The sequence below is a fragment of the Dasypus novemcinctus genome, chromosome 3 (genome assembly GCF_030445035.2).
Source record: "Dasypus novemcinctus isolate mDasNov1 chromosome 3, mDasNov1.1.hap2, whole genome shotgun sequence".
Lineage (NCBI taxonomy): Eukaryota > Metazoa > Chordata > Mammalia > Cingulata > Dasypodidae > Dasypus > Dasypus novemcinctus.
Genome location: NC_080675.1, coordinates 31,033,060 through 31,057,730, shown reverse-complemented (window position 1 = coordinate 31,057,730; position 24,671 = coordinate 31,033,060). Strand labels below are relative to the sequence as shown.

Here is a 24,671-nt window from a genome sequence, read left to right as displayed (position 1 = left end):
AGACAGAGAACTTCAAATGCTGGAGAGGATATGGAGAGATAGGAACATGTATTCACTGTTGGTGGGAATGCAGAATGGTACAGCCATTGTGGAGGGCTGTTTGGCAGTTCCTAATAAAGCTTAATATAGACTTGCTATGTGACCCTGTAATACCATTACTGGAATATACCAAGAAGAACTGAAAGCAGTGACACGAACAGACATCTACACACCAACATTCACTGTGGCATTATTCACAACTGCCAAAAGTTGGAAACAACCCAGGTGTCCATCAATTGATGAACGTATAAAGAAATTGTGGTGTAGTCACACGATGGAATATTATGCAGCTGTAAGAAGAAATGAAGTCATAAAGCTATAACAGCATGGATGAACCTGGAGAACATTATGTTGAACCAAGCAAGCCAGACACAAAAGGACAAATATTGCATGACTGCATTACTAGGAACCAAATAAATTGTGTAACATATTGTATGATTAAAAAAAAATTTTTTTATGTATCCAATACATTTACCTGAGAAATGTATGCTTTTATTCAACTGTATTTTTAAAAATTTTTAAATTATTTTTTATATTTTCAATTACTAAGTGTGCAAAATAAAGTTTAAAAAATATATTAAAAAATTATTTGCTCATACGAAAATGTTCTCAATGCTTTAAAACACAATTTGCAACATTTTCCTTTAAAAAATGTTAAATTTTCAGGTAGCAGACAGTATTTTATAGTACATTACTAAACAAACAGGAAAAATTATTATGTGAGCCTGGCGCATCCAAAAACTCCAAGCAATTTTCTACCAAATTATTAAGATACCTATAATAACCCACCAAGACTTTTGTAAAAAAAAAAGCACCCAAAATACTAATTACCTATTTAACTCTTATTTGGTACTCAATGATACTGCACAGTATCAAACACATTGTATTTCCTGTTTATGTATTCAACCTCTCTTACTAAGTTTACTAAGTTTTAGTGCCTTTAAATTTTAATTGTGGGGCTTTTTCAGTCATCTTAGGGTAATCTACTTTTTTCTTTTTTTTTTTTTTTTTTATGTCGTAGGCATTTTCTTTCATTAGTAACATGGGGAGGATGACTGAGATTTCATATAATACATTTAAACTGCTCAAGTGGACAGAAGACAAGGTCTGATCAGGAGAAGAACTGAAATCTGACTGCAGTACACTCTCCATCCTTTTGCCAAGACTCAGGTACAAAGGAAATCTTTCTTAGTTGTATGCACATGAGCATTTATTTTACTGGGTTTGGATTCAGAGAGGTAATTCTGGTAAACATCTTTGCAAGTTATTACAGCAAATGGAGAGTGAGCCTTCATATAGAATGGAATACTTATAAGGATATATAAGTAGTAAGTAAAAAAATAAATGTACAGAAAGAGACAATTTCAGAATAATGATTAGCTTTGGTGACGGGAATAAAAAACAGGATCAGAAACAGGTATGAAAAGGGTTGTATACATCTGTTTATTTCTTTTAAAAGTGAGATAAATAGGGCAAAATATAAACATTTTAAAAATATGAGTACATGAATGTTAATTATTTTCTGTATCTTTTCAAGTAATCTGAAATTCATCCTTACGTCCCTGACCTTATCCTCAATCACTCTTCACCTTGTTAATATTACATTTGTGGTGGTTTAGAGCTGTAGGTACGCAGAAAAAACACATTCTTAAACTTAATCCACTCCTGTGGATATGAATCCATTCTAGGGAGGACCTTTGGATGAGGTTACTTTAGTTAAGGTGTGGTCCAATTCATTCAGAATGGGTCTTAATCCTATTACTGGAGTCTTTTATAAGAGGAATGAAATTCAGACAGAGAAAGCCATGGGAAGCAAGCTGAAGGTCAAGTGAGCTGGGAAGAAAATAGAGAGGCTAAGAGGCTACCATGTGCACTGCCATGTGACAGAAGTGCAGCCAGCCCCAGAATGCCAGTCTTTGGAAAGAAACCATCGCCTTGATGGCATCACGATTTGTACTTTTTCCTAGCCTCAAAACTGTGAGCTGGTGAGCAGATGTGGCTCAAGCAGTTGAGTGTCTGCCTCCTACATGGGAGGTCCTGGGTTTAGTTGCAGATACTTTCTGGAAAAAACACAAAAACAAGCAAAACAAACAATAAAAACCAACTCAGGGAAATTGATGTGGCTTAGTGGTTGAACACTGGCTTCCCACATATAAGGTCCCAGGTTCAACCCCCACTCCTGGTACCTCAAAAATAAAAACAAAAAACTGTGAGCTACCTAGATCAGAAATACTTGCCTCGAGTAAAAGTGTTTGAGATGAGGCAAAGAAGGGCCACGCTTTACTCATCCTTTCCACTATAGGGTAGCAGCAGGTCTTATTTTGTTTTTAAATGTTTTTTCTCTTATTGTTTTCAGTCTTTCGTTTATAACTTAGAAATTATGGAACCTGCATTTAATGTTTAAAAATTTGGGAAGATAAATCAGATTTAACATGTATGAAAGGCCAGTTCTCTAAGAGGAAAGTAAGGTCCAAAATAGCTAAAGTAGGACCAGGTAAAACATGTGGTCTTTATTTTTTAAAAACATGTACTTGGAGATATGGAGGTGTTTTCGGGACTTGGAGTTGTCCTGGGTGATGCTGCAGGGACAGTTACCGGACATTGTATGTCCTCCCATTGCCCACTGGGTGGAACGTGGGAGAGTGTGGGCTATGATGTGCACCATTGACCATGAGGTGCAGCAGTGCTCAGAGATGTATTCACCAAATGCAATGAATGTCTCATGATGATGGAGGAGGTTGTTGTTATGGGGGGAGGAATGGGATGAGGAGGGTGGGGGGGTATATGGGGACCTCATATTTTTTGAATATAATATTAAAAAACTAAAGACAAAAAAAACCAAAAAAACAAAAAACAAAACATGTACTTGGTCTTTTTTCTCTGTCTGTTTTATGCCACTCAAGTAACTGTGCCCTTGATATAAAGGCAAAGCATTTTTTCTTGATTAAATTGTAGACATAGTAAAGACTTCACAATATGAGTCGATAATGAAAAAAAAAAACAACCCTAAAAAAACCCCAAAACAATATAAAGTAACTGTGAGCTAATAAATTCCCATTGTTTAAACACAATTCATTGCATGGTATTTGCTTGGACAGCCAATGGAAGCTAAATCAATGATCTGTCCACTCTGGCTTCCTTGCTGTTTCTTGCACACAAAGTTGCTTCTGTCTCAGAGCCTTCTATTCCCGTATATTTTCATGGTTAAATCCTCACCTACTTCAAGCTCTTGTTAAAATCTGACCTTCTCAATGAGGCCTACATTGACCACCCTATTTAAAATCACCAGCTGGGTCCCCAGCACTCCTGATCCCCCACCTTCCCTGGGTTTTATGTTTTCTCTGATATTACCACTTTCTGGCACACTAGAAACTCCAGAAGGCAGGAATTTGGGGGTGTTTTATTCTCTGATGAATCCCAAGTGCTTAAAACAGCACCTAGCTTACAGTAGGCACCCAAATAATTGGTGAATGATTATTAAAATTTCAACTTTTCTATACAACAGTAATCTCTGGGGTTAAGCAACCAACTTTTCTCTGCATCCTCAACATTTTTCAAATATGTATATATACACACACACACACACACACACACACATTCCTTTCAAATGGTCTGTGGATTCTGATACATAGAGTCTAACGTGAGCTACTCAGTGTTTATATAATTAATGAAATTCAATGTGCTGGACATGAGAGATGAAGGTTCTCTCAAGTTAGGCCATTTCTATTATAATATCATATTCAGATAATTAACTGCAGATACCACTTCTAAAGGTTCCTTTAAGACATAGTGAAAAGGCACTCACTGCCCTAAATCACTGATTTTTCCTACAAGGACAATAAAAAGATGCATTCAACAATGCCATTAAAACAGTCATTATACCTTACAAACTCAAATCTAAAATAAACCATGTCAAATTTAATTAGGATTAGGTAATAGGTTTTACGAGAAACGGTACTTACTCCTACTTTTCTTCATTTTGGTTTAGTTTTATAATATTAACCTCTGTTTTGGTATAGAAACAATATAGCCAACAGAAGTTTGTCGTGCAAATTAAAAATTTTAGGTAGAGGGGCGGCAGACTTGGCACAGTGGTTAGGGCTTCCGCCTACCACATGGGAGGTCCGTGGTTCAAATCCCGGGCTTCCCTGACCCGTGTGGAGCTGGCCCACGCACAGTGCTGATGCACGCAAGGAGTGCCCTGCCATGCAGGGGTGTCCCCCGCGTAGGGGAGCCCCACGCACAAGGAGTGCGCCCCGTAAGGAGAGCCGCCCAGCGTGAAAAAGTGCAGCCTGCCCAAGAATGGCGCCTCACACACGGAGAGCTGACACAACAAGATGATACAATCAAAAGAAACACAGATTCCCATGCTGCTGACAACAACAGAAGCGGATAAAGAAGACACAGCAAAAAGACACAGAGAAGACAACCAGGGTTGTGGTAAAAGGGGAGAGAAATAAATAAATCTTTAAAAAAAAAATTTTAGGTAGAATTTTTAAAACCGGTAGTGGGAAGTGGATGTGGCTCAAGCAACTGGGTTTCCTCCTACCACATGGGAGGTCCCAGGTTTGGTTCCCGGTGCCTCCTGGAGAAGGCCAGCTGATGCAAGAAGATGGCGCAACAAAAGAGACACAAAGGAAAAGATAACGAGAGATACAATGAACCAGGGAGCTGAGGTGGCTCAGGTGATTGAGTGCCTCTCTTCCACATGGAAGTCCCAGGTCAAGTTCCCAGCGTCTCCTAAAGAGAAGATGAACAGACACAGAGAGCACATAGCAAAATGGACACAGAGACCACACAGCGAATGCAAATGATGAGGGGGGAGAGAAATAAATAAAAATGAATCTTAAGGAAAAAAAAAAGCTGGTAATGGCAGTCCTATTGAGAGGCGGAGTCTAATTCCCCATCTCCTTCAATCAGGGCTGACCTTAGCAATTTGCTTGTGATCAGCAGATTGTGGCTAGATAAGAAAAGGTCATGGGGTTTCTTTTCGAATGCTTGTTCTCTGAAAGTTTCCTTTCTGGATACCCAGGCTCCATGCTGTGAGGAACCCAAGCCATAGGAAGATGACACATGAGGGTCTTCTGGTCAGTCTCAGCTGAACCCAGTCTCCAGGTCACTCCAGGAAATGTGATATGTGAATAAAGATGACTTCAGATGATCCCAGTCCCCAGCCACCTGACTCTTCTAACCTGAGCCCCAGGAGATGTGGAGCAGAGGCAAGCCATCCTTGCTGAGGCATGACCAAATTCCTACACTACAGAATCTGTGAGCATAATAAGATGGTTTTTGTTTCGTACCACTGAACTCTGGTGTGGTTGCAGAGGCCATAGATTAACCAGAAAAGTAGTGCTAATTCAAAGCTTCTGTCTAATTACTACATCTCATTTCCTCACTATATCAGGGCCATGATTTCATTTTACTACAGATTAAGTCACTTATCTGGAGGTCATGTATGACATGGATCCACCCTCTAGGATAAGGCAAAGAAATCCAAAACTCTCACTGAAGATGATAAGGATCTACCATAGATCAGTAAAAATGTGAAGGGTAAAATTGTGATTTTAAAGAATAGGCTTAGGTTCAAAAAAAGTTTTTTTTTTAATAAAAAAATTTAAAAAACAAAAAAGAAAAATATAAGAAAGAAACATTAAAAATAAAAAACAAAAAACAAAAAAAGTGAAAAAATAAAAAATAAAAAGATAAAATGAAAATACACACAAAATTTTAAAAAGAAAAAATTGGGCTTAAATTCAATCAAAATACTACTTCATTCTTGTTTTTCAATGTAAGCCAAATCAATCAAAATATTATATAACTATAGAATGGAGGCCTCCACAGTTAACAATGACATATCTTTTAAAAGAGTCAAGTTAATTTCAGAAGCATTAAAAAAGCAACAAGTAAAATTAATGTATGTCTCATAGTCACAATGGAAACACTTTTTAAAGTAAAAATAAATAACACAATTGTTCCCCTTTACTAAAACTGTTCTGCAGTATATACTGCCCTCTGATGGGATTCAGAATAAAAGTAAAATACCAGAAAATGAATATCATACTTTATTGTTCATTTAAGTATGTCTAAGTCAAGGCATCTAGTTTAACTAAAATGCCACTAAAGACAAAACTAACTCAGGATTACATTTTTTATCTACTTTAAGTTACATTAAAAACTCTTTAAAAAGGCACTCTTTAAAAGGGCACTAATGCATGGGAACAGTAGCTCTTTTAAAACTATGTTAATGAAACATCACTATACAGTGAACTACAATCTCACATAAAATGGTATATTACCTAAGAATTATGAAGATATGAAGGACAGTAAGATTACAATAAGCAGGGAAGCAGATGTGGCTCAACTGATAAGAGTGTCCGCCTACCATATGAAGGGTGCAGGGTTCGACCCCTAGGGCCTCCTGACCTGTGTGGTAAACTGGCCCATGTGCAGTGTGGCTGCACACAAGGAGTGCCATGCCATGAAGAGGTGCCCTCCAACGTAGGGGTGCCCCACACAAGGAGTGCGCCCTGCAAGGAGAGCCACCATGCGTGAAAGAAGCGCAGCCTGCCCAGAAGTGGTGCTGCACACATGGAGAGCTGGCACAGCAAGATGATGCAACAACAACAAAAAAGAGACACAGTTTCCCAGTGCTGCCCGATAATGCAAGCGGACGCAGAAGAACACACAGGGAATGGATATAGAGAGTGGACAACAGTGGGGATGGGGAGAGATATAAATAAAAATAAATCTTTAAAAAAAAAAAAGATTACAATGAACAAGAAAATTCAAGAGGAAGTAAGCCAGTATTAGTCTTACAGTGTCCACAGAAACCAAAGTATTACACATCTGCAGGCTCTGCCCATTAGCATAGCTTTCTCCTTATTACAGGTAAAAGGCTGAATAAATTCAAGAAAAAGAGCATATTTGGATGCTAAATATTTATTGAGAATAGGACATTCTCCAAAAGAAGACAGGCTTACCAAGGTTGGTGCCATCCTGCCCCATGATGCACGTCATCGAGGTGATGATCTGCTGGACCACAGGTGGGGACAATGATGTGGCATATACTGCACTATGAGAATGTGTTCGTAGATAGTCTATTAGCTCCTGAAAAGTTCACAAAAGCAGATAATTAGAGGCAATTCTTGGCATGTCATGCCATCCTTCCTTCTATAGCACTGGAACAAGGGCTCTAATCTGAGATGCAAGGTCAACTGACATTGTCAAAGCAGACTGTCAGAAACAAGGCAACGTACAGAACCAGTTTTAAAGAAATTGTCTAAATTTAGAAGAGCCAATCATTTAATGTCATATACAGATTAAATAGGTTTACAAGACTGAATTAAACAAGAAGGTATGTGGATTGTTTTTCTAGGTAACAGTGATTTACTTGTAGGTATTACAGAAAACATCACAGCATCGGCATCTTACCCATGCCTCCAAAGCCAATCTTTACACCCCTAAATGACAAAAAGATGGCTTTCTGACATCAATTTTAAAGGTATTAAATATCCTCCAGATACACAGACATTTACAAAGTTATATAAACAAGGCAATAATTAAACAGAAATTCACCGGGTCTTATGTTAGACCGTTAATGCCATCTCACTGAAAAAAGAAAAACTGCATCAGTTATAAGGATATAAAAAGCAATCACTTATCAAGGTGACAGTAGCAAAACAGTGTAATGTAATTAATGCCACTGAAATGTACACATAAAGTGGCTAAAATGATAAATTTTATGTGTAATATATGTGTGGGTATATAAAATTGCCACAATAAAAAGTCTGAATACTAAAAAAAAAACAACAAAAAATGAAACCCACAATTATATATCCCTATTCCCTGCTACCTTTTAGCTTCACTAACTCTTTAAATACAATGCACACATAAGAAACCAGAACCAAATAAGGAATTAGCCTAAGGGCATAAAACAGAACATGGCTCTAAAATAGTCTATCATTTGGAAAATACTAAAAATTATAGAAACAACACAAAGTGCAAATATATTGTACTTAAATGATCCACCAGAATACTGTTTATCTATCCTATGGTTTAACAACAAATTGAACCAAAAGCAATCAGCTTTCCAAAGTGAGCCTGGCTCTGTTAACATAAAGGTAAAATTTGAGATCAAACTCTACCAAGCCTGATTAAGAGCCACTAATAATAGGATTTCTCTAAAAGGCAAGTAATAAGAGAAGGACAATTTTTTAAGACTCCCAACAGTGAGGTTTAAAGAGGAATTAAGAACATTTATGAGGAAGTGGAGGTGGCTCAAGCGATTGGGCTCCCATCTACTATATAGAAGGTCCAGGGTTCGATTCCTGGGGCCTCCTGGTGAAGGCAAGCTGGCCTGCATGGTGAGCTGGCCTGAATGGAGAAATGGCCCACACAGAGCACTGGCCAGAGTGGAGTGCTGGCCTGTACAGAAAGGTTGGCCCATATGGAGTGCTTTCCCGCGCAGGAATGCTGGCCCATGCAGAGTGCTGACCCATGCGGAAAGCTAGCACAGCTAGATGATGCAACAAAAAGAGACACAGAGCAAAGACAATATGGGATGCAGCAGACCAGGGAACAGAGGTGGCACAAGAGACTAAGTGCCTCTTTCCCACTCCCGAAGGTCCCAGGATTGGTTCTCGGTGCTGCCTAAAGAGGAGACCAGTAGGCACAGAAAGCAGAGGATGGGTAGGGGGAATAAATAAATAAATCTTTAAAACACAAAACAAAACATTTATGGGTACCCTCTATGTGCCACTTAAAAATACTTGACATTGTTTTCCTAGCATTGTAGAGGATTTTTTAAAAAAGAACTTTACTGAGATATAAATCACATACCACAGTATTCACTTTTTCAAGTGTAAAATTTGGTGGCTTTTTGCATACTAATTGAGTTATTTCAACCACACCCAAAAGAAACCCCTACCCATTAGTGACTTTTCAGTTTCCCCACCCTTCCAGTCCTCTGGCCATCATCAATCTATTTTCTGTCTCTATGGATTTGCTTATTCTGGACATTTCATATAAATGTGACCATACAAAATGAGTTCTTTTGTGACTGATTTCTTTCACTTATCAAAATGTTTTCCAGGTTCATCCAATGTTGTAGCAGGGATATTATTTTTTAAGTCTTCACTACATATTTATCTCCATTATACTGATAAAGAAACGAAAGGCTTGACTGCCTTGCTCAAGGACTCACAGAGTAAGTAGAAAAATTTTCTAATCTACGCCTCTACATCCATGGTTTAACTATGTCTATCATGCCACACTGATACTCCAATGTCTCAAACTCTCAAATGCCACCATATAATTTTAAAACTGAAAAATAAAACACCATGCAGTACCCCAGAGATAGTAAAATAATCTTTCTTCTTCATATTTTCACCCAAGATGCATTTGAGTCCAAGGGCAGGGAAACTGGTCCTGTATTCCCAAAAGCTATTACACCTGAGACTGTAAGCACAATTCAAACACAACAGAAGAGTGTGAATGTGACATACTGGAAGCACCACCATGTGTTCTTTCATACAAAAGGGTATTCTGTATCTCAGAGATCAGCATTTAGTTGAGAAAGAAGCAAAAATAAGAAACAATGTATAGAAGCCACCTTTAGTTCAGTGAGAAGAAATTCTAATTGCTCATCAGATAGTTAAAACTGAGAAGCATGCTATACCATGAGCCTAAGTCATTAAGAAATTCAGGATTTTAGCATCCCAGTTCAGCACCCTACCTGCTAAATATACATTACTATATCTAGGAGCAGTTATCTTCATCTTTTATCACTCAGTATTCATGACCCATTTACCTTCTTGCCCCCTATGTATCCTCCAGAAGCACCGAAGCTCTTTGTAAAAGTTCCCATCATAACGTCCACATCCTCAGGATCCAGGCCAAAGTATTCTACCACACCTCGACCTGTGGGACCCAGAGCCCCAATGCTGTGAGCTTCATCCAGGTACAAGTATGCCTTATATTTCTTCTTAAGGGCAATAACTTCAGGAAGGCGAACGATAGACCCCTCCATGCTGGAAAAACAGGGCAAATAAAACATACACTGAAACTTTTTAATTTACAAAACTAGGAATTGACCACTTTATTATTAATTTTTCAAGTTTATTGCTTTTTAAATACATTGACAAATCTGCCTCTGGCAAAATTAGATGACGCCATAGCTAGGAAAATTTTTACGAGAAAGGAGATTGGTTGTTTTAAAAACAAGCACCAGAATGTAACTGATCTTCATCACTACAGAAGGATAAAGGCCATATAGAGGCTTCTAATTATAGACAATAGACTTTGTATTACATTGCATATACAATTAAAATTTCATAAAAGAACAAAAAAACCTTAGGAGGTAAACAAGTAAGTGTAAAGACAGCAAATAGCTAATCAAAATAAAATATCCCTTGCAATTAAATGGTGTGCACTTTGACATATTAGAAAACACATTCCAATTCCTGTCCCTCGTATAAATTCCCTCTACAACTGGAGAAAGATAAAGAACAGACCGAGAAGGGGGATTTGGAAACTGGGTGGTACAATGAAAATAGTAAAGAAAAGCCATACAAAGACCCCTGTTCTAGCGTTGACTTTCATTCTAGGTATTTTAACAAGTCATGAATACTATCTCTTTAAGTTTCTAGAAGGATCTAGACTAGAATTCCCTTCTGCTTAAAAATTCTATGGTAGAAACAGATGTGGTTCAAAGAGATGGGTGCTCACCTACCACATGGGAGGTTTGGGGTTCAGTTCCCAGTGCCTCCTAAAGAAGATAAGCAAGACAGCAAGACAGCAAGCTGATTTAACAAGATGATGCAGTGAGATGACACAACGAAGACATACAGCGAGGAAACACAATGAGACACACAACAAGCAGGGAGCAGATGTGGTTCAAGTGATTGGGTGCCTGCCTCCCATGTGGGAGTTCCCAGGTTCGGTTCCCACGTCTCCAAAAAGATGAAAACAGAGCAGACAGTGAGCACAAACAATGGGGTGGGTGGGGGGAGGAGAAAAAATAACTAAATACGCCTTAAAAAAAATTTTCTTTGGGGCCCCATCACAAGGATGATAATAATAAGAATAATAAAGCAGGATTACCTATATATTCCCTCCACAAGAATTAGAATTTTCTTCCAGGGCCTTCGTGTCCGAGGCTGACCATAAACGATCGCATCTTTCAAAAGCTTCTCTAGGCTCTGCATATCTATGACACACAAAAAAGAATTTCAGCAAAACTATCTTCTTTTTTTCTAACTTTATTTCAGAAATGCAAACATACTTATTTTTTCTGAGGTACCAGGGCCAAGGATTGATGTCATCATAACAAGGTAACAATTTCATTTCCTGTAGACAGAAAAAACTCTAGAACTAAAGTGTACACTTTTTTTAAAAATTTGAGGTACCAGGGCCAGAGACTGTCTCAGATACCGAAGGACATTATTAACATCATTAGAGTTGGGCAGAAATAGGGCAAAATGGGGTGAGTTACTGCCACCTTAAATAGAAATCTCATCTAAAATGTAACAAATGCTGAAAACCACAAAAACTTAACTAAATGACTGTGGCATAGCTGATTCAGATGGTTAGCATACTTATGAAATGACCAGTGTTTCACATTAAATAATCTTGCGTTTCAATTTGCTTCTTTTTGGTGTTCATAGACTCAAACTGTATCTGTAATCCTGCTGAGTCATTCAGAAATAAGTATAAAGAGAACTGAGCCGAAGTGTGTAGAAACCATCACAAATACATCTTACCTCCTAAAAAGCATACATGAGGGGAAAACTTCTAAGTGTATGCTCCATTGTTTTTCAACTAGAATGGGTGAACAAATGTGCCTTAAGTAGCTTTATCTGGGTAGTGAGTTAAAAATTCATCAGTCTGGGGCATGAACCAGTCTATATGTTATGCAAGCTTGGTGATCAGTTGGGACTGTCCCAAGTTCTTGTGGCTCTGTTGGTACTTAAAGTCATTAATGTCACCACTAATGAGGAACATTATTTTTAAAGATAAGTGCTTTGAAGACCATTGTTACCACTACTATAGACATTACACTTAAAATATTTGCCCTGAAACAAAGTCCTTGAGAAAAACTGAGGACTTCTGGGAAGATGGTGGACTAGAAAGACATGGGACTCTCTTCTCCTCCAGAAAAATAGCTAGAGGACAGGCTGAAGCAGCCTAGAAAAAGATCTTCTAGGGTTTAGGGACACCAGGTGAAGGCTGGACACAGCCCAGAGGAAAGAGGGACAAAGGAGGAAAACCAGTGTCTGCTGCTGCCGGCACCATCCCCCATACTAAAGATACTTTGGAAAACTCAGGCTTCTGGGCTGGGGACTACAGACAAAGGGGGTTCCAGGGATCTACTACCTCAGGAAAGGGGTGAGAGGTGGACACAGCCTAAGGCTGACTCAGCTTCTGACCACAAATTTGGTCTGTTGTGTTCCAGGAGCCCTTACAGGTCAGGTGGGGTTACACCATTGTTTTGGAGCTGGCAAGGGGCTAAAGACATACAACCCCTCCAATATCCTCCTCTAATAAGAGGGACTGAACGTTGAGGACTCAGAGGTGAGTGGAAATATTTTCAATCAGAGAAAAGGGAGGGGGCTGCCAGAGAAGGCTGGAGAACTGTCTCAGAGGAAGTTCCAAACAGGAAGCTCTATCACACTGATCTGGTCTGTGTTGCACAACGCATACACTCCGACCAGGCATTGAACTGAGAGCTGCCAAAGACCTCCCTCTGCTGACAGACCCAGGAAGTGCAAATAAGAAAATAAAAAATAAGTAGAAGAGGCTTTTCCTGGCCTCGATAACCTAGGAAGTGACTGTACAACCAATTACTGGGTCCATTACCCAGTTTTGAGCAATCAGCAGGGCAATCCTAACAAGAATCAAAGAGTGGTAGTAGGGAAGTGGATTTGGCTCAACTGCTACAGCTTCCACCTACCACATGGGAGGTCTAGGGTTCAAACTCAGGGCCTCCTGGTCTGTGTGGTGAGCTGGCCCACGTGCAGTGCTGATGTGCACAAGGAGTCCCATGCCACGCAGAGGTGTCCCCTGCATAGGGGAGCCCCATGTGCAAGGACTGCGCCCCATATGAAGAGGTGCCCTGCACAAAAAAACACAGCCTGCCTGGGAGTGGTGCCATACATACAGAGAGCTGATGCAGCAAGAGGACACAACAAAAAGAGACACAGATTCCTGGTGCCACTGACAAGAATCCAGGCAGATGCAGAATAACACACAGCAAGGGAAACGGACTTGGCCCAGTGGTTAGGGCGTCTGTCTACCACATGGGAGGTCCCCGGTTCAAACCCCGGGCCTCCTTGACCCGTGTGGATCTGGCCCATGCGCAGTGCTGATGCACGCAAGGAGTGCTGAGCCACGCAGGGGTGTCCCCCGCAAAAGGGAGCCCCACACCCAAGGAGTGTGCCCTGTAAGGAGAGCCACCCAGCACGAAAGAAAGTGCAGCCTGCCTGGAATGGCGCCGCCCACACTTCCCGTGCCGCTGACGACAACAGAAGCGGACAAAGAAACAAGACGCAGCAAATAGACACAGAAAACAGACAACCGGGGGGGGGGGCGGAATTAAAGAAATAAATCTTAAAAAAAAAAAAAAGAACACACAGAGAATGGACACAGAAAGCAGACAATGGGGGGGGGGAGGGGAGAGAAGTAAATTTATAAAAAGAGCAGTGGTAACACACTGCCTCCTGCCACTAAATCCCTACAAAAGAGAAAACTACATCTGAATCAAATGCCTAGGTATCAACAAGAAATTATGAGCCATACCAGAAAAATAGAAGACACAGCCCAAGAAAAGAAATATATCAAAGCCCCAGAAGAGATGCAGAAAATGAGAGAACTAATTAGTGAGATGTATAAATTTCCAAAATCAAATTAAAGAGTTGAAAGACAATATAGTCAAAGAAAGAAATGACATCAAGAAGACATAGGGTGGGCACAAAGAATTTGAAATCCTGAACAGAAAAGTAACAGAGGTCATAGGAAAGAAAGACACCACAGGTGAGATCAAAAACACATTTGAGGCATACAACAGCAGACACAAATGATAGAAGAAAAAATAAGTGATACCGAAGACAAAGAATACCTAAAATTGAAGAGAGAAAAGAAAAGAGAGAGAAAAGAATGGAAAAGATTGAGTAGGGGTTCAGAGAGTAGAATGACAACATAAAACACAACAACATATGTGTCATGGGAGTTCCAGAAGGAGAAGAGAATGGAAAAGGGGCAGAAAGAGTATCTGAGGAAATCACAGCTAAAAGTTTCCCAACTCTCACGAAAGAAATAAACTTACAAGTCCAAGAAGCACACCGCATCCCAATCAGAATAAATCCAAATGACCTACTCCAAGAAACATACTACTCAGAATGTCAAATGTCAAAGATAAAGAGAAAATTCCTAGAGCAACAAGGGAGAAGTAAACTATCACATATAAGGTACTCCCAGTAAGACTTGGCATGGATTTCTCTTCAGAAGCCATGGAGGCAAGATGACATATGATACAATTAGGATACTGAATAAGAAAAATGCCAGCCAAGAATTCTTTATCCAGCAAAACTTTCCTTCAAAAATGAAGGTGAGTGTAAAATATTCACAAACTAACAGAAACTAAGAGAGTTTGCAAAAAAGAATTCACCTTTGCAGGAAATTAAAGGAAGGCTTTAAGCCTGAAAGAAAAAGACAGAGATAGGCTTGGAGGAGAGTATATAGAAGAAAGAATAGCAGAAAGGAAAACCAAAAGAGTAAAAAGACAGATAAAAATAAGATATGACATATAAAAAACAAAGAATAAAATGGAGGAAGTAAATAGTGCATTTATAATAATATCATTGAATGTGAATGGATTAAACTCTCCAATCAAAAGCAGGCTGACAGAATGGATAAAAATAAATGAACCATCTATATGCTGCTTACAAGAAACTCACCTTAGACCAAGGGATGCAAACTGGCAGAAAGTGAAAGGTTGGAAAAACATACTCGACGCAAATAGTAACGAGAAAAGAGCAGGGGAAGCGATACTAATAATAGACAAAACAGACTTGAAATGGAAAAAAATTTTACGAGACAGAGAAGGTCCTTATATATTAATAAAAGGGACAATCCACCAGGAAGATGTAACAGTCATAAATATCTATGCATCTAACCAGGCTGCTCCAGAATACATGAGACAAACTCTGGAAAAACTGAATGGAGAAACAGACATCTCTACAATAATCGTTGGAGACTTCAATAACCCACTTAAGTCATTAGACAGAACAATTAGACACAAGATCAACAGGGAAACAGAGAACTTAAACAATATGATAAATGAGTTAGACCTATAAATACAATCAGAAATGAAAGGGGAGAAGTTACAACCAACACTACAGAAATATAAAGAATCATAAGAGGATATTAAGAGAAACTCTGCCAACAAACTGACAACCTAGATGAAATGGGAAAATTCCTAGAAATTCAAACAACCTACACTGATGCTACAAGAAATACAAGAACTTAACAAATCAATCACATTTAAGGAAACTGAATCCATCATCAATAATCTCCCAGCAAAGAAAAGTCCAAGACCAGATGGCTTCACAGGTAAATTCTACCAAGCATTTCAAAAAGAATTAATACCAATCTTGTTTAAACTCTTCCAAAAAATTGAAGAGGAGGAGAAATTACCCAACACATTTTATGAAGCAACATTACCCTAATACCAAAGTCAGATAAAGATATTACAAGAATAGAAAATTACAGACTAATCTCTCTAATGAACACATTTGTAAAAATTCTCAACAAAATACTTGCAAATCAAATCCAAGAGCATATCAAAAGACTTATACATCACGACCAAGTGGGATTTATTCCTGGTATCCAAGGTTGGTTCAACAAAGAAAATCAATGAATGTACTATATCACATTAACAGACTGAAGGGAAAAGAACACATGATCATCTCAAATGACACAGCAAAGCATTCAACAAAATCCAGCATCCTTTTCTTATAAAAAAAGTTCTAAAGATAGGAATAGAAGGAAAATCCTCAATATGATAAAAGGCATATATGAAAAACCCACAGCCAACATCATACTCAATGGGGAAAGGCTGAAAGCTTTCCCTCTAAGATTGGGAACGAGACAAAGATGCCCAATGTCACCAATGTTTTTCAATATTGTACTAGAAGTTCTAGCTAGGGCAATTAGACAAGAAAAAAAAAAATTTTTCCAAATAGGAAAACAGGAAGTAAAGCTCTCATTGTTTGCAGATGACATGATCCTGTACTTAGAAAATTCTGAAGTATCCATGACAAAGCTACTTGAGCAAATAAATGAGTTCAGCAAAGAGGCAGGATACAAGATCAACACACAAAAGTCAGTATTGTTTTTGTACACTAATACTCAACAATCTGAGGAGGAAAGCAGGGGAAAAATTCCACTTTCAATAGCAACAAAAAGATGCAAATACCAAGGAATTAATTTAACCAAAGAAGTACAGGACTTATATGCAGAAAACTACAAAACAATGCTAAAAGAAATTTAAAAAGACCTAAACAAATGGAAAGACATTCAATGTTAATGGATTGGAAGAATAAATATCATGATGATGTCAATCTTACCCAATCTGATTTATAGATTCAATGCAATACCAATCAAAATCTCAACAGAGCTTACTTTACAGAAGTAGAAAGAAAAGGCAATTACCAAATTCATGTCAAAGGGAAAGTGCACCCCAATAGCCAAAAGCATTCTAAAAAAGAAGAGTGAGATGGAAGGAATTTCACTGCTTGACCTTGAAACATAACAAAGCTACAGTGGTCAAAACAGCATGGTACTAGCATAAAGACAAACACATTGATGAGTGGAACAGAATTAAGAACTCAGAAATAAACTCACACCTATACAGCGAAGTGGTTTTTGACAAACCTACCAAGTTTATGTTAATGGGACAAAACAGTCTCTTCAACAAATGGTGCTGGGAAACCTGGATATCTATAACCAAAAGAATGAAAGAAGACCACTATCTCACTCCCTATACAAGAATTAACTCAAAATGGATCAAAGACCTAAATATAAAAGCCAGGGCCATAAAACTACTAGAATAAAATGTAGGAAAACATCTCCAAGATCTTGTAGTAGGTGGTGGTTTCTTGGACAATCGGATGTGCAACAAACGAAAACAAAGATAAATGGGACCTTCTCAAAAACTTTGCACCTCACAGGACTTTGTCAAAAGGGTGAAAAGGCAGCCAACTCAATGGGAGAAAATATTTGGAAATCACATGTCCGATAAGGGTCTAATATCCAGGATATTTAAAACGATGTTAACAGCTCAACAATAAAAAGACAAATGACACAATTAAAAAATGGGCAAAAGACTTGAATAGACATTTGTCCAAAGAAGAAATACAAATGGCAAAAAAATACATGAAGAAATGCTCAACATCACTAATTAGGGAAATGCAAATCAAAACTACAATGAGATATCATTTCACACCTATCAGAACGGCACTATTAAAAAGACAGAACTATAAGTGTTGGAGAAGATGTGGAGCGATAAGAACACATGCATGGTTGGGAATGCAGAATGTTACAGCCACTGTGGAGGACTGTTTGGTAGTTCTTAAAGAAGTTGAATATAGAGTTGCCACGTGACCCTGCAATACCATTGCTGGGTATATTCCCAGAAGAACTGAGAGTAGAAATATGAACAGACACCTGCACACTGATGTTTATAGCAACATTATTCACGATTGCCAAAAGTTGGAAACAACCCAGTGTCCATCAACAGATGAATGGATAAACAAACTGTGGTCTATTCACATGATGAAATATTATGCAGCTCTAAGAATGAAATTGTAAAGTATATGACAACATGGATGAACCTGGAGGACATTATGTTGAGTGAAGCAAGCCAGACAGAAAAGGACAAATACTGGGAAGCGGATTTGGCTCAAAAGATAGAGCGTTCACCTATCACATGGGAGGTCCAGGGTTCAAACCCAGGGCCTCCTGACCTGTGTGCTGAGCAGGCCCATGCGCAGTGCTGATGCGCACAAGGAGTGCCGTGCCACACAGGGGTGTCCCCCACGGAGGGGAGCCCCATGCGAAAGGCATGTGCCCCGTAAGAAGAGCCGCCCGCCCAGGACGAAAAAAGTGCAACCTGCCCAGGAGTGGCGCCGCACACTTGGAGAGCTAATGCAGCAAGATGACGCAAGAAAAAGAGACACAGAGTCCCAGTGCCGCTGACAAGAATACAAGCGGACACAGAAGAACACACAGCAAATGGACACAGACAGTAGACAACTAGAGGAAGGGGGAGTGGGGATGGGGAGAGAAATAAACTAAAAAAATTAAAATAAATTAATCTTTAAAAAAAAAGGACAAATACTATATGACTGCATTACTATGAACCAAATATATTGTGTAACATATTGCATGATTCAAAAAAAAATTTACAGGTATCCAGTACATTTAATTGAGAAATATATGTTTTTATTCAACTTGTTTTCTTTTTAGTTTTTAATTGTTCATATTTTCAATGATTAAATGTACAAAATAAAGTTAAAAAAAAAAAAGAAAAGAAAGAAAAACTGTAAGCAGAACCAAAAATCTATGCAACATTAGTCTGGGGTATATTAAACAGGAGTGTGAGACACCCTATCACAAAGTCTGATTTTGTGTTCTCTACTGCTCATCACAGGACGAAGAGGTGACAAAATTATATGATTCTCCTCTTTTCATAAAAGGGCTTTGATAGAAAAGAGAGTACAGTAATAAAAACACATAGCACAAACACAAAAAGGAATTACTAAAGGTTGAGATTATGCTTGTACCTTAAGTTACTCCTAACAAGACATTCTGTGTTCTACCTAACCAAGAGATGGTAGATGTTCCCCAGAGAAGTATGTCCTGATCTGAAGACTACAGGACTGCTGCAGAGAGCACCTGCATGACAGTCAGCAGGAGACAAGTAAAAATGTACAAACTGTTTTAGTTTTCAAAATGTTTATCTATAGGAAGGAAGAAGGGCGTAACACAATGACTCAAAAGTTTAGACAAAGAAAAATATCTATAGTGGAATGCTTGACTTATTATCCACTTAAGAAAATATGAAGCCCCTGAAATTTCATGTCAATTAAAGATTTAAGTAAAAAAATACATACCATAAAAAACTAAAAGATTATATTTGGGTATAACTTTATGATCTTAAAATGGGAAGGAATAGGGAAGCAGACTTGGCCCAGTGGTTAGGGCATCCATCTATCACATGGGAGGTCCACAGTTCAAATCCCGGGCTTCCTTGACCTGTGTGGAGCTGGCCCATGCGCAGTGCTGATGCGTGAGGAGTGCTGTGCCACGCAGGGGTGTCCCCCACATAGGGGAGCCCCACGCACAAGGAGTGCACCCCGTAAGGAGAGCCACCCAGCGCGAAAGAAAGTGCAGCCTGCCTAAGAATGGTGCCATCCACACGGAGAGCTGACACAACAAAGTGATGCAACAAAAAGAAACACAGATTCCCGTGCCGCTGACAACAACAAAAGCAGACAAAGAAGACGACGCAGTTAATACACACAGAGAACAGACAACCGGGGTGGGGGAGGGAAGGGAGAGAAATAAATAAATAAATCTTTAAAAAGAAAAAAAAAAGGGAAGGCATTATCCCAAACTCAAAAGCTGTAAGATCAAGTGTCTTGACTTAAAAGTTTTAGTGTGTCTGCACAGGAAGGCACAAAAAACAAAGCTAAAAATAAAATAAGGTAAAAAATGTTGCAACATAAATGACAAAGGATAATTAATATAAAGGACTTAGTAAAAAAGAGAGTTTGAAAATGGCAAATATACAGAGAAATACAAATGCAAAACTATATAAAAAGTTGCTCTTTGCCTAGTAATCAAAGAAATAAAATTAACAAGTTTTTTTTAAGGAGGAAACAGGGATCAAACTCAGGACTTTGTACCATGGGAAGCAGGCACTCAACCACTAGAGCTACATCTGCTCTCCAACATAATTTTGATTATAATGAATACTGTTTTACTTATTAGATTAGGAAAGATTTAAAATGACTCATAATGCCCTCTATTGGTTGGTGAACAGAAACAATCACTGTTATATTGGTGAGAGTGAAAATGTGTACGATGCTTGGAGACAGTTAGGAAAAGTATAAAAATTTTATATCCTTTAAGTAGGGATCTTGAAATTACTAGGAATTTATCCTAAGGCACTAATCAGACCACTGTGTAAATGTGTATCATACTGTTTCTAATAGAAAATTTTAGAAACCTCCATGCCCAAACTGAAGGGTTGATTAAATTATGGCACATCCAGACATTGACTGCCACACAGGCATTAAAGGATAAGGTATTTATGTTTACTGACAAATGATATCCATGATTTAATATGAAAAGAAAATGCTTAGCACATTACACAGCAATTTTTAAATAAGATTCTATTCACATTAAACAAAATACTGTACATGCTTTTCTCACTGTAAAACATTTTAGACAAGATAAAGACAAAAGGAGGAAAAGATTTTTCCATCAAGAAGTACAAACCTAATATATTGATGGATATTCTTCTAGATGTTGTCTATACTACATACACAGTTTGGCAAAAAGAAAACATTAAACATACTGGTTGGTAATCTCTTCTCCCTACATGTAAGTATTTTTAACTGCAAATTTAGGCATTTTAATGTAAATAATTAATAATGTACAAAAACATTTCCATTTAGGAAGAAAAAGATTTGTCTTAATTCCATTTTTCTCTGTGCCCATATGGCATCTGTTCATATCTATATTTCAGTATCTGTCCATTCAGTATTATAACTATTGGTTTATCTGTAACGTACTTCATTTATCTATCAGAAATCCTTGAGATCAGAGACCCTCTTTATTCATTGTCATATTCCTAGTGTTATGCCAAGACACATCATAGGTATTTAGTAAATGAATAGTAAACAAGTGGCTTGTAAACAAGGAAAAAGGATGAAAAACTTGAAAGTCAAATAAAAGAAAAGATTTTATTTTGTGCCAAAAGATTTCCTCACCCTCTACTTTTATTCCCATAGGAAAGAGAATGACTATTAAGAGATTGGACCAGAAGGATATTTTAAAAGTGCTTCATTTGTATTTTCCATTGACCCAAAGAATATTAATTGCTAAGGCTGGCAGTGAATTCCATGAAAAACTCACTGTTGTGTTTGAAGATTCGAATGGTTGCTCCCGACAGTCTTGCTCCTAGAACTAATGATGCATGGTTCAGTTCATCACTCAGAATCAGACAACCCTGCAAAACCAGAACCACAATAAGGTAAGAATCAGGTTCAGTTACACAAATTTCAGAATGCCAAAATCACAAATAATTACACCTTATTAAGGAAATCTTGCACAACTGCAAAACCATTTTTAAAAAAAGTCTACATGATTTTTTTTGGGTAATGAAATAATTTAAAAATAGAAGGAAAATTCTAGTATTTCAATTCACTTCTCCAGGTGCTGATTGACTTAAATATTGACCTATATAGCAACAGGTTTTTATTTATATCTAAAATCTGATAAATCAAGTAGTCTTTACAAGGGTTTTTTGTTTCTTAGAGGAACTCCCATGAGTTCTGGAATTATATACTATTTTATTTGTGGGAGTAAGTGTTCAGGGAGATGGCAGGCAGATAGTGCCTGAGGATATCATGCATTCTTCCTCTCATCACTAGCCATATGTGGAGTCTAGCTATGATTCTACTTGTTATTAAAAGTCATTTTCCCAAATCACTTGTTAAAAATCTTGAACATCTTTACTCCAACATGTAAAAATAGGTTTCTGCTAAGTCATTAAGAAAAGACTGAAGCACTTGGTTTTTATTTCTTCTCCAGTTCTTTTTCTTTCACTTCTCAAAGGGCCCTTCAACCTACAAGATCTGAAATCAGAAGTAGTTCTCTGTCAAAACAAAACAAAAACAAAAAAAGTCTACCTCTGTAGTAAGACTCACTGTCACTATGACTGGATAATATAAGGAATTTTATTGATGGGCACATCAAAAGTAGTTCAGGACTGGCTAGCTTTCACCCAACCTTTTGCTAAAGAAAAGTAAAGAATAGCTTCATCTATACTAACATCTGCTATTTTCCTTAACCACCCAATAAAACAGGATTAATTCCAATAAGGATGTAGGTGAAGGTGATGCTCAAAAACTCTGACCTTGGTGAAATGATATCTATTGGCTTATTGTGACAAACTTGCACAAAATCTGAAGAAATCAGCCACTGTTAGCCAGTTATAGCCAGAGCACGTAACTTTCCACTTGTGAGATGAAGACATTTCTGAAATAAATTGAACTCCCTTTTCTTAAGGATATCAGATTTTTAGAAAACTTTTTAAACTGAAGTTATCATTCATACATGAACTTACATAAGTAAGTGTTTAATAAAATTTGTGAATTTACAAAATAAACATGCATCAAAACATATCCCCACCACCAATTCCTTGCATTGTTGTGAAACATTTATTATAAACTATGAAAGACCATGGTCAAAATATTACTACTTTAGCCCATACCTTACATTTTGGTATATTTTCCCTCAATCCATCCAATTAGTAACACTCTATACTATTATTATATATTTGTTAGCATTCATGAGAGACTGTTCTCATATTTATGCTGTTAACCACAGTTCATCATCCACCACTGGACTGCGTGTGTTATACAGTCCCATGTAAAATCCACATGGGGAGAATATGTGGCTCAAGAGGTTGAATGCCTACTTCCCACATGGGAGGGGCCAGGTTCAATTCCCAGTGCCTCCTAAAAATAAAACAAAACAAAAAACAAGAAGCAAACAAACAAAAAAACCAACTCAGTGGAGCCAATGTGGCTCAGTGGTTGAGTGCCAGCTTCCCATATATTATGTCCCAGGTTCATTGCCTGGCCCGGTACTAACCCGCCACCCCCAAAAAGTATACTCAATGGCTCTCGTTTTCATTACAGACTTGTGCTGTCATCACCTCAATTTTAAAAGGTTTTCATTTCTCCAAAAGGAAAAATCCCATACCCTCTTGTATCCCCCATATTGTTGCCCCTTAGAATTGATAATATCTTGTTGCCATTGCTGCAAAAATTACATTATTACTGCTAACTATGATCCATAAGTTACATTAGTTGTCATTTTCCTATCACCATATTCTTAGTACTTTGTAAAACAAGAGCATTCTTACATTTATATTATTAACCACAATCTTCATCCACCACCAAAATCACTAGATTATTCTCTAGTTTTATTTCAACTGACATTTATGTTCACTAACTACTCCTTTCAGCCACAATCTCATTTATAAATCAGCAGTGTTCCACTCACTATAATGTGTTAATATCAACTCTATTCATTTCCATGCATTTACAATTTACCCTATTAATAATGCTACATACATTAAGCAACAGCTCCCATTCTCAGTCCACACTGGAATGAATGTGGAGAGATAGGAATGCTAACTTACTGTTGGCAAGAACGTAGAATGGTACAGGAACTGTAGAGGACTGTTTGGCAGTTCATAAGGAAGTTGAGTACAGACTTGCCATGCAACCTAGTAATACCATTACTACGTATATACCCAGAAGAAATGAGAGCATGACATGAACAGACACCTGCACACTAATGCTCGTGTGGCATTATTCACAACTGCCAAAAGATGGAAACAACCCAGGGGTCCATCAACTGATGAAAGGATAAACAAACTGTGGAGTATACACATGATGGAATATTATGCAGCAGTAAGAAGAAATGAAGCATATGACAACATGGATGAACCTGGAGGTCATTATGTTGAGTGAAGCAAGCCAGACACAAAAGGACAAAATCTGTATGACTGTGCTGTCATGAACTAAATATATTGTGTGAACTCATGGAGTTAATAATTAAAATATAGGTCTCCAGCTTGCTTTTGATTAGTGTGTCCTTAATGTATCTTTTTCCATCCTTTTTACTTTTAACCTGTGTTTTTATAGTTAAAGTAGAGTTCTTATAGCAAGTTTTTTATTTTTTTAATCCTATTTGACAATATTTGCCTTCTGGTTGGAGTATATAGTCCATTTTATATTTAATGTGCTAACAATATAGGTAGGTTTAAATCTCCTATCTTGCCCTCCCCCCACTCCCCATTTGTCCTATCTGTTCCCTGCAGAACCATATATTTCTATGGCTGAAAAGAACTTTAATATGGTTCATCCAACTACCTCATTTTACAAATAAGGACACTATGAGGCTCAAAGTTTATGTGACATGCCCACAGTCACACAGCTAAGTTTGACTGTAGGACTAACCTTCCAACCAATCAAAAACTGAAGTTTCCTGGTTCATTAATGCACTACTTTTTAAATATACCATGCTAGTTCAATTTCTAGCTGCATGCTCCAATATTAAAATGATAATAAATCATCTTGAGGTCCCTTTTAAACTGATTTTATCCAACTTGCTAAAAAACATTTCAAAGTCTCTTATTTTCTCCCTCTTCTACTCCCCCCTCACAAGCTCTATCCACAGAAAATAAAACATATATATTACTTGCCTACATATCTCTGAGGAACATACATTAAGCAAGAACAGGTATTAAGGTGCCTATGTAGTTTCATATTTTT

General features: G+C 37.9%; 1 protein-coding gene across 1 annotated transcript in view; it reads right to left on the bottom strand.

Moving 5' to 3' along the window:
- SPTLC2 (serine palmitoyltransferase long chain base subunit 2) overlaps window positions 1–24,671 on the bottom strand; it is a 127,169-nt gene that overhangs the window by 45,377 nt on the left and 57,121 nt on the right. The window contains exons 6-9 of the mRNA XM_004453546.4: window positions 21,238–21,331; window positions 11,140–11,245; window positions 9,848–10,067; window positions 7,020–7,146 (exon numbers count right to left, since the gene is read on the bottom strand). Of these exons, the coding sequence (XP_004453603.2) occupies window positions 7,020–7,146; window positions 9,848–10,067; window positions 11,140–11,245; window positions 21,238–21,331 (547 nt within the window). The remainder of the gene's footprint in view (window positions 1–7,019; window positions 7,147–9,847; window positions 10,068–11,139; window positions 11,246–21,237; window positions 21,332–24,671) is intronic.